Raw genomic sequence first — 11,470 nt, forward strand, 5'->3', positions numbered from 1 at the left:
AGGAATGAGGTTATGGCATAAAAATGGAAGAGAATCATTTCAAAGTCTTTGGCTAAATACCCACCTGCATGGGAAAATACTTTTTGGGTCTAAAGTCTATGAACTAGCTACAGGAAGTAAAGGAAGACCATCCAAACCTGAGAGTCACAGAAGAAAATACCTGGACCTGAAAGCCCAGAAGGAAAAAAAAAATCAGAGTCAAACAGTGTAATTTTCCCTTCGGATTCCACTGGTCAGGGAAAACACTACCATATATAAACTCCAAGATATGATTTTATCCCTCCAACTTCTACATTGTTAACTTCAGTAATAAAAGAGGAATCTTAAACATAACACTGTGCAGTAGAGAATCATCTTCTTAGTGTGTTCTCCCCTACTTTATGACACTGGCTGTGATGGTTTTAAAGAACCTCCTTTCCGACATCCTGAAAAAAAAAGTCACTTCAACCTTAAACCCTGTCCTCACCCGAGTATAAGGAACGGCTTATTTCATACTTTTATTATTTTGAATCCTTGTTGTTGTAGGATATTAACACTGTTCTAGTTTACTTGGTTAGTTATCAGTTACAAAGTATCCCTCCAAAAAGCCAGCAGAACTTTCTGACAGCCCTGTCTGTAACGTACCACTTAATATGACACACAGATATGGAGGCTATCCAAGGGAATCTGGGACCTAAGGCATAGGTCTGGCCCTAAAAAGAAATACTCAACAGAATCTAATAATGAAGATGACAGCAACACAGGTCCACGATTATTGAGCTCTGGGATAATGTCATCATGGTGGTTCTAGCGGACAGAGAGACACTTAACGTATTGTGAGAGCTGAGCTTCTCTTGGGAAGCACATGAGGGGAGAACCCTGGTCTGGCAGATCAGAGTATTTCAGGCACAGACACCAAAAGATTTAGAAGAAGAGATCACCAACACAAGCATCCTTGGAAAAATTAAAGAGAAAGGCGATCAGCAAGTGTTGCAACGACACATATGCTCCATTAATCTTATTAAATCATCACCTTTCAAAGTTGGCCTGACTGCCTGGATCCCGTCCAGCCACACACCAGCTTGTGCTTCACTCCACGCAACGCCCGTCACTGGCTGACTGGCTGCAAATTTTAATCCTAATCACTGACACTAAAGCAATGTACCACCAAAAAGAAAATGTGCACAATTTTTTTTTCCCTACCAATTTCATCCTTGGTTCTTTGTGGAAACCTTCCTCATATGTCACCAGAATCTAATTAGACTGTTTTGACTAAACGACTTGTGCCAATTGTTTGCTTTTAGAGTATATTACAATGCTTAGAGTCATCATAAAATGTCAAAGGGCAATAAAAACAATGGCACCTACGCCACAGATGTTGACACATCACATTATCAAAATAACGAAATAAAATAGCCGAGATACTGAAAAAGACCAGTCTGTTCTGCTCTTCTTCCAAATTTTAGGAAATAAATATCACTGCATTTCAAAAAGCATGACACATTTTTCAAAGTACTTTTCGTAGGAAGGTTTCCTAAGTACCCATTTTTTAGCATTGTGTTTTAGTGACAAATGATTGAGTTTTCAGCAACTGAATCAAGTATTAAAAATGGTGGTATTCACCAAAACACAACTTATCTCAAAAGAATTCAATATCCCCAATTAATTTTTCTGGTAGTCCCCACAAAATTCCTCAAATTCCAACAGCATCAGGTCACTTAACTCATACCAAAATCGCAAAGTACAAAAAATAAACCATTTATTGGATCCTACGCTTCAGCAGAAGAAAGAGATGCTCTCAGGTTCATCAAACCTCATACAAACCAAAAGAACACATATTAATATTGGTGGATCCACACACCTAAGCACTCACTTACCTGTGACACAGGAAATCATATTAAGGTCATCTTCTGTTTGCGGAAATTCAACCTTTCATCCCTGCAAAAAGCAGCCTGAACTACTCCCACAAACTACAGACCCTTCAGTCTTCCAAACCAGGTTTTTATCAAGGCAGGAAGTAGAATCCAGGTCCCTGTCAATCCCAGGCAGAAATGTATGCCTACCTCCTGGCCCAGCAAATATTTACAGTATACTATATGAAGTGAAACAGATTTAAGTGGACACACAAAGCTCAGCCTCTGAATAACACATAGTTTGGTGATGAGAACACTCCCCTGGAAGGTGAGAGATGCAAGGCCAGAAACCCTGGGGGATGGAACTGATCTCCTGTACCCTAGCCAAGATCTCCATCTCCAGTCACTGGGTAAAGCTAAAGGAACCATTAACTTTTATTACCACTGTATTCTGAAAAGGTTAAATGCAGAACTGACAGAAATCTTAATTAAAATAGGTGACAGAAATCTTAATTAAAAGAGGTACTGCACACCAGCACAAAGAGAATATTGATTTGTGTTCTTCATTTTAAAATATTTCTTAAAGAATTATCAATATATTAGTAAATACAGCCTTACAATTAGTAAATACTGACAGGAGGATTTTTTTTCCTTGTGCTAATCAGTCACTATACATATGTACCTTCAAGTAACTGTAAACTTCTACTAATCCCATGATCTTTGCTTTATTTGTCTTTCAGCCCAGTGCTGTAGACAGTGCCCCTGTCTACAGGATACACAGCCGGAGATAGCAAAAGCTCCAGGGAGGGTAACAAACAAGTGAAGTGAGACTGGTCCTGGAAGACAAATGAATGAGCTATAAACCTGATATTCTCAGATTTACTGAGGTTTAAGTCACTTTTCTCAGGCCAGATACTCACGTGCATTCATATAATGACATCCTTGTTCTCAGGAGACTCCTAACAATCGTTAAAATGGAATGTGGCCGGTAATTTCAGTTCCTGAAAAATGTAAGATTAAGGACCAAACTCCATGTTTTCATGCCAGGATTTCATGACAGGTTTTTGACAGCAGCGCAACAGAATTTCATCTGTGTGCTTTGCAATCGGTTGCCTATCAAGTGCAACATTTTAAAAATTCAGGTGAATTATCTGTTTTCTGTCGTAAACTGCCTCCCATCCTCAAAACACCTTAATTAGTCAGTTAAGGTCTCCCAACCTAAACTGAGCAAACAAGTAAAAAATCTTGAATGCAAAAAATTATTTTACTAGTACTTGACAAGTTTTGTCAACAAGCTGTAGCTCCTCTTACTCCCTGCCCTCCCACATACACATCTAATCCAGCCAACTAAGACTTGAAAGCATCACCTCAGTCTTCTGGAAGAAACTGCATTTTACTTCACGGCAAAAGCATGTTAAATGCTTAATTGCAATCAAAGCAAATTCTCAGACCTCTGAATCTAGAAAGACTTCTAATACCAACCAATTTGAATTCTCCCAGGAGCAAAGACTGCACTGTACATTTACACTTATTCCAAAGCCCAGTAGTTCTATTGATTACTCTGACACACCATTCGCATTATGAAGAGAAGCTTCTAAATATATCACCATTTCAGTCATGAAACATTTGATGGCTAATACAAGAATCATCCCACTGATTATAACATTTAAGAGGGAGTTCAGTTGTTTTTAAGATTAGTGACTCAATACAGTGCCTTCTTTTTTTATTCTTAGCTTACCCTCCCAGTCTGTCTTCTGATCACCACCCTGAGAGGGCACGCACACATGGCAATCCATATTACTCTTATACAACACTCTCGGAAAGGAAATATTAAAAATATATTCAGCTTTGGTGCAGAAATCCCCTTCTTCGCGCTTCACAAATGAAGGAAGCTGTGAAAATCTTTTGTGCAGTCAAAGGGCAAAAAAAGAACAAAGCAATCTCTATTGCCAGACTGGGCAACAGTAAAAAGGGAGGGGGTGTTACATCAGGCCTTGAAAAACACTAAACACCTACTAACTGAAGATAAACAAGATACAAATGGTGCTGTGCCTTCTCAATAGGCTCCAGCACAAAAATTTCACCACAAAATGCTAGAAATTAAGGAAAGACCAACTATTTCACAAAGTAGGAAATCTAGGTCCTGCTGCGTCCATACTCATCCTACTGTAATACTTCCAACAGCTTGGTGCCTGAAGATAAATTTCTTGGTATTTACTAATCTCTTACACACACACAAATGTGTATTTTGCTCTGCCCATATTTATTCCCTCCTCTGCGGTAGCAGAAACTTTTGTCACTACACAGTTCCATTTCCTTGCTGGAGTACAGACAGGAAGCAAGGGGAAAATGGGTATTCAACAACCTCTTTCCTCTCCCATTCCATTGCACTTGCAGAAAACTAATTTTAGCTCTTATTTAATCTACAAAATCATGAGCAACCTTGCCATGCAGCAGTATCCTACAGAGCTCTCCTTTCCTTCTCTTATTGCAGGAACTTGACAAAGAAAGTTTCTCTACTCTCTACTGACAAGCATTTGACTCAAACACCCTTTCTTTTTAAGAAGTCCATATTCTTTGAAAGAGCATTTCCATCTGGCACTTATCCCCCATTTCACATTAAAATTAATTTTTCCAGGATGACAGTATTCTTTTTCACCAGCAAAACTCTCAGCAGAGCCTCCTTTCAGGATAAGACACCTCTATCTGAAATACTGGTTCAGCAAGACTACTTAAGACACTAAAAAAGAGTTAAATAAAAGTATATATGGTTATAGGTGTAGGCATTACGGAAGAAAAAAAGAAGTTGTCAAAAGAAATACCTTACAAGAACAGTGTCAAAAGATAACTCATGTATTTAAAACTATGACAGAGATGGGGAAAAAGCGTAAGTCTCTCCTTCTTATAGTATCTTAATAAAAGAAAGTAATTGCATTCAGTCCACTTGGAAATCAAAAGAAATATAGAAAGCTACCTTAAAATCTAAGATTCATATTTACAAACCAATAAATATAGCAACATGGGAATTAGTTCTCGTCTCTTCAAAACAACATCATTAACAAGACTGTCAATCACTGAAAAAAGCCCTATTTTGCATGTTTGCCAATGCTCATGTCCATTAATCACAGCTGGCAAGTATATTTTTTCAAAGTATTTTTAACACAACTGGGACCTTTTTTAAAAAAAAAAATCAAACCCACAATAAGAATTTATCATATCTTATGAAGCTACAGTGGTTCAACAATGTGTGCAGACAGTTATGGACAAAAAGATGTAATCAAGCCTTATGCACCTGGACAAAAGGGAAGCACTACTGCAGCCAGGAACCAATTCACATCCATGCAAAGACAGGGGTGTGAAAGGATTTTTCTTAATGCCAGATTATGTATTTTCAGATGTGAAATAAGGTACGTGTACAGCAACTGGACACTACACCACAGAACACACCTGTTCTTGGAAAGCTGCCTTTGCAACACAAAGAAAGGACCAGGTCTGGCAAATGGACAGGATGGGATCAGCCAACTTCCAAACTGAACTCCTGCACCAGCTCCTGGGCACAACTCTGCTGCACATGAGCACCAGTCTCCTCAGGTGACAAAATGCACATTTTTCCTGGAAGTGCTGAAGCACTGGCCAATTTTATGCTGAGCTGCATTACCACAACCACAAATAAACCGAGGCAAGAGCGTTGCTAGAAGTGTAAGTAATGAAATATCCAGAGAGAAGAGAACGTGATTGAAATTGGATTTTTGCTCTGTCCACTGCTCCCATAGCTCCCAGGCAAGGCTGATTACAGGTAAAAACGCAAAGTGACTGAAACCTCAGATCCATGAGGACACCATTATGAATAGAGACACAAAATTACAGTGTTTTAAGACGTAAGCATCATGTCCTCATTTTGCTACAACCTCAGTACTGCAAAAAAGAACATCCACTCTTCAGATCCACCTAGCATGCAGTGAACACCTTAAATCCCAATTTCATTCCCTTAAAATACACAACTTATAGAAGAGCAAATCCTTCTCCCACCTCTGTTTAAAATCCTCCCTTTAAACTTATTACTATGGCAAAGACACTCATTAAAAAAAGCAAAATAACATACAAGTGACATTTTGTTTCATTTACTTCTTTCAAGAAAGCTGACAAATTGCAGCGTTTATGAATCTGCAATTTCATTCTGCAATTAAAACACACTAAGACACATTTGGCTGAACTACATTAAACTGCCTAAATCTGTACCAATATTCATTTACTGTGTCAATATGTAAACAATCTTTTAAGTCAAAAGAGTTGTCTTTTTGCTGCTGTTTTAAAGTGGAGCAGACCACTGCCTGAACTGAGCTTGTTTAACAAATAAGAACATCTAAAAAGCAGAAGACCAATACAAATATTGGTTCTTGACAGAGAAGAGACAAGAGGGAAGAAGGGGCTGCCAAAGTCTCAACATGTGGCAGAACAGAAATCCCTCCAAGTTTTGAAAAGTAATGGGACCACTGAGAATAGGGATATTCGTTGCATATTCAATCCCTTCTCCAGATTCAGCACACACCAAGGTCAAAAACTAAGATTTGACTCCTTTTTCAATAAGGGACTTATTTCAAAACAAGTAATTTTTTCATAATATCTAAGAAAGAATTCTGGAGGATCTCGCTGGATTTAAAATGTAGTGAGAATATCACAATAAACTGCTGCAGTGGTCAGGTCAATAGAGATGATGCACAGGTAAATTAGCTGAGATATTTTGGCTGTGATCCACCACAGTACAAAACCCCCAGAAATATAGAAAGAAACTGCACCCTGTCTCTTTGATCCACTGCCAGCTAGGCCCGAGACAGTGTCAGAACACAGAAAAAAAATGCCCTCTCATTTGCTATACTTCATGTCTTTCCACAGGAACTGGTCTCTTCCTCGTCGTTCTATTTCCTGTACACAGACCAAGCCTATTGTCACTAGGTGAAAACACACACACATGCCACCGACTTACCAGCCTGCGCTGGCATAAATCTCCCTTCAGGCAGAGGTGACCTGCAGCCTCACAGCCGTGAAGGAGGTCCTGTCCCTCTCCAGGCCCGGCGGATCACAGCGCCGGCCGTGCAGAAAGCAGCTCACATGGAGCCCTCCGGGGACAGGGGGGTGACAGCCACGCCAATGCTCCCAGCGATCCTCTCCTGCTGACCGGCTGCCGGCGGGGGGGATCCACACAGCCCGGCCGCCCCGTCCCTCCTCCCTTCCCCCTTATCCCTCCTCCTCAGCCGCGCTGAACCCTCAGCCCGCAGCCCCTCCATGCCCCGGCCCCCACTGCAGGCCCCCACCGCCGGTCCCCGCCCGGGACACCGTCCCCGCGTAGGGCCGCGCTCGGCCTGGCCCGGCCAGTTCGGACCCCCGCGGCCTCGGCCCCGCGGCTCACCAGGAGTAAGTCTGCTCCGCCATGGTTGCGTCTGGGCAGCCGGCGCTGGGCTCTGCGGGGCGGCCGGGCCCGGGCTCCTCCTCCACCTCCTCCTCCTCCTCCGCCTCCTCCTCGCAGGCTCCGGGGCTCAGTGGCGGCCCCGCTGCGGCTCCCGGCCCAACATGGCGGCGGCAGTGTGGAGGGAGGGGAGCCGAGGGGGGGTCCCCGCGCGGGCGGGAAGGGCGATGGTGGTGGCGGGGCGGGTGGAGGCTCAGCAGCCGCGACACGGGGCCGCACTGAGGCGCCGGCGGGGCCTCATGGCCGGCGGAGCGGTGGCGGCGGCAGTGGCAGTGGCGGTGGTGGCGGTGGCGGCGGCGGCGGCGGCGGCGGCGGCGGCGGCGGCGGGGCGGGGCGGGGCGGGGCGGGAGGTGGTGGCACCGGGCGGCCGGGCCAGGCCGCGCCGCGTGCCCGCGCTCGCGCACGGCGGGGGAGGAGCCACGCCGAGGGGCGGGGCCCGAGGGCGCGCAGGATCACGTGCCCACAACACCTTCACGTGCCGCCGCCGCCAGCCGCGCGCAGGCGCTGTGGGTCGCGGGGAGGACGAAGGGGTGCCGGTGCCGGTGCCGGTGCCGGTGCCGCGGGCGGGTTCGCTGCGGACACTCCGGCTGGAGCCTCGCCGCTCGGGGTACCGTGCCCGGCGGCCGGTGGGAGCGAGGAGTTGGACGGAGCTTCCTCTGGCAGAAAAGCAGTGCGAGCTGCGGGTGGATTTTGGGGCTGGGGGCTTCCGGCGAGGAGCCGCGACTCCTGAGGAGAATCCTAAGCCGTCGTTTCCTTTCCCGCAGCGGCTCCCCCGCCTCGCCGCAGCAAGCGGGGCAGCTCCCTCGGACTTGCGGGGTGCCTGGGGACGGCGATCGCGGCTGGCTCGGTTCGGCTCGGTCCTGCTGGCCGGAGAGTGACCCCGGTGCGCTCGGGGTACCCCTGTAACGCGGGACCCCGGGGGCTCCTCCCGCTGCTCTGGCACGTCGCTGACCTCCTGCATCCCGCAGGAGTCCGTGACTTCCTAGGAGTTTGCGTTGCCACTGTGGCGAAGGGTTCCTCTGAACGAGGTGGTAAATGCACCGTTCAGGTAGAATATTTTGTAACTCCAGTGTATAATTCATCAAATGCACAGGTGTTTCTGGAGATTGCTGTATTTTTTGAATTTGTGATCTTTGAAACCAAGTAAAATCAATAGGATCAAATGCTAAAAGTGTTTTTTTAAGGAAGAAAAAGAACCTTCCAGATACTTTGACCAAATAAAAATCATGTGCTTCATTTTATTGCCAGCCCTATACTAAACCTGTGCAAGTCCTAGGCAGAGAAACTGCTGCGTTGATACTGGTCTTGCCTCTCTCCTCCCTGGTTTCTGCTGCCAAACCCTCAGCCCTTCATTATGTTTCAGCCAAATGCAGAACTAGTGCTTTTTCCTGGGTTTGCTCACGTGAGTAATCCTTACCTCCTGGGAGTTCACTTGCAGCAATTTTGTGCAAGTGGGGCTTTGCAGAGCTTGGATCAATTGTTCCAGTCCAGCTGTGCATTCCCATTCATTGTCCCTTTCAGTGTGGGAGGGAGAACAGCCAGTTTGAACATACAGTTAGAGGTGACGTAACTGTATCAAATATAAATAGAAGAACAAATGCCTGGGGCTGGTAAAATAGGTATTTGTTTTAAAAACAAGTATGAAGAAGTTCTATACCTCAATAGAATTTTGTTAAAATATTCCAAAAAATAATGGGTCATTGGGACATTCTCATTGCATCTACAGGGATGCCAGATGCCTCTGAAATTTGGAGCCCACTTTAGTTTGTTTCTATTAGTGGATTAAATAAATTATTTTCATGCTGTCTATCTCATTTATTCTCTTAAATGGAAAAACCTTTGGCTGGTATGCGGTCATGACAGAGGATTAAAAGTAAGGAACATCTCTGTTCATCTTTGTTCTGTCACCAGTTGCTGTGTAATCCTGGGCAGGTCACTTCATCCCTGCTAGCTCTGCTCCTTCATCAGTACAGAGGAAACTGCAAAGTGTTGCAGCCACCTGTAGTTTTGGGGAGCTGCAGCAGGAAGATGCTGCACACGCAACACAGGTTTACTTGGTCTTGGTGGAGGGAATGCCCGGGATTCCTGTGCTCCAGTTAAACAGTACTTTTATTAAGATGGTGCTGGGCTCTGAGGGTTTCTCCCCCTGTATCTTCATGCTTTCAAAACACGTGATTTGGGTTGTGTCACTTCAGTGTCCAAATCCTCTGATTTTCACAGCCCTTTGGCTTTATGGACAGGAATCACCTTAGAGCTCCCGACATAATCAGCACTTTACCCACTTACCAACATCTGTTTGAGAATTGGATTTATCAACCATGAGGTGGAAATGCTCCAAGTACTGTGACTGACAGGTCATGGGATCCCTGCTGGGATCAGTCGTGGCAGCTGGGTGTGCTGGAAGGATGAGAGGGTGAGGAATGCTAACCTTTCCTCCCATCCAGTTAAGGTGGGACTACCTCAGGCTGGAAAAACTTCCTCCCCTATTTGACATCTGCCCTTGGCTTGCACCCGTGCACAGTCCCTGTGCCCATCTCAGCTCCGGAGAGCTTTCATGGATATGACACACAGAGAAGGGAGGAGTCATGCTCAGAACTGGAGATCTGGGGTACACAGCCCAGTCAGTCAGTTTGGGGGGAAACTCTGGTGTTCCCATATACACATATCCCCCATCTAAAAAAACACTCAAGCTCCAGGTAGAATTTGCACAATGGATAAGTTCCCTGCTTTTGTTCTCCTCAGCACAGCAGAAAGACCTGCAGAAATGCTTAGATAACTAACAAATAATTTGGAATCCTCACTCTACTGTGGTGCAAACCTGAGTGTCTGGAATGCCTGTCTGTGCTAACCTTTTCATTGATTATAACAGAGTAAATGTAAGAAGAGAAAAGAACATCTCTGTCCTTTTAAATCAATGCAGGGAAAGATAAATCAGGGCTTCAGCCTTGTCTTAATACTAAAGAGCCTTTCCTGATTTTTTTTTCTGAGAATAGGATGTAAAACTGATATTGGTATCTATGAAACAATATCTCTGCTTTGTGTTCATATTGAAATAGCTTCCAGTTTCTCAGTCTTGCAAAATTTCCAGCACATTAATTTGGCACAAATGATTTATAGCTGATGAGCAATTAAAGTATAATTTCTTTCCAGCATCTCAGGCTTTGTGACTAGACTATTAAATAATTTTGCAAGCTTGCTCTATCATTACAGGATAGAGGTGGGATGAATTCACAGGAGAAATTTATTCCTCCTAGCAGACACAGCATCTGCTCTCAGTGCAAACTGGAGCACTGCTTGCATTCCCCAGATAATTTTCTCAGTGTATCTTTTGTACAGTCTTTCTTTGGACCTGCAAGAGAGCTTTAGTCTGAATTTCAGTGACAGTTTACTCTGACATTACAAACTCCTCCCAAAATACCTGTTCTGCCTGGAACCTTTGATGTAGACTGATGCTTTACTTAGACCTATCAAGGTATTTCAGAACTAGTGGCAAACAAAACCGTTTTTAAAATTATTTTTGTATTTGGAAGGGCAGCTCTCAGAGGCATGTGTGGTAGAAAAAAATCAGATGAAAGTACTGGCTACAAAGAGTCCTCACCTCTAAGTTGTTTAAATGTCAGCAGATGACATTTAGCTAACTATGTCTTGATTCTGCTATAATGGAGGTGGAAAGAACCAGAGGAGCTTCATGTAGACACTTCACCTTTCAGGAAAGGACATGACAGGTATAGTTGTCAACCCTGCTTTGTTTAGGAAGGAACAAATAGCATGGAAATGAGCAGAAAAGGAAGGAAAAAAACCCCAAAAATCAAGAGATCCACTTCTGACCGTATAGGTGGAAGCTGCACTAGGCTATTTGCTTGTAAGATCCTTGTGGGATTCCCCTTTATAAACCTAATTAAAACGTGCACTGACCATGTGTGACACGATTCTCTTCACTACCACCTAGTGGGAAAGTCCTTCATAACCCAACTCCAGAGCTGCTCCTGCTCTCCACCCTCACGCTCAGCCTGTTAGAAACAGGGTGTAAGTGGAGGGAGAAAATGACAGATGACTGGGAAGGGGGACACAGCCTTGTTTCCACATACAGGTAAAGGAATGTGTAGAGAAAGTCTGTAATTTAAACCCATTCTGCCCCATGGATTTACCACACCACAACTCCAAGCTCTGCATC

At 44.5% G+C, this 11,470-nt stretch overlaps 1 protein-coding gene across 3 annotated transcripts in view; it reads right to left on the minus strand.

Moving 5' to 3' along the window:
- Positions 1-7,577, minus strand: part of SPPL3 (signal peptide peptidase like 3) — a 57,883-nt gene extending 50,306 nt beyond the window's left edge. For 2 of the 3 annotated variants that reach the window (XM_048322771.1, XM_048322770.1), the window contains exon 1: positions 7,240-7,577. In XM_048322771.1, the coding sequence (XP_048178728.1) occupies positions 7,240-7,262 (23 nt within the window). In that variant the 5' untranslated portion in view covers positions 7,263-7,577. Of the gene's footprint in view, positions 1-6,816; positions 6,970-7,239 lie in introns of those variants that run through there. The other variant, XM_048322772.1, reaches the window with a different exon arrangement.
- Between the last annotated feature and the right edge of the window lie 3,893 nt (positions 7,578-11,470).

The sequence above is a fragment of the Corvus hawaiiensis genome, chromosome 18 (assembly GCF_020740725.1).
Source record: "Corvus hawaiiensis isolate bCorHaw1 chromosome 18, bCorHaw1.pri.cur, whole genome shotgun sequence".
NCBI lineage: Eukaryota > Metazoa > Chordata > Aves > Passeriformes > Corvidae > Corvus > Corvus hawaiiensis.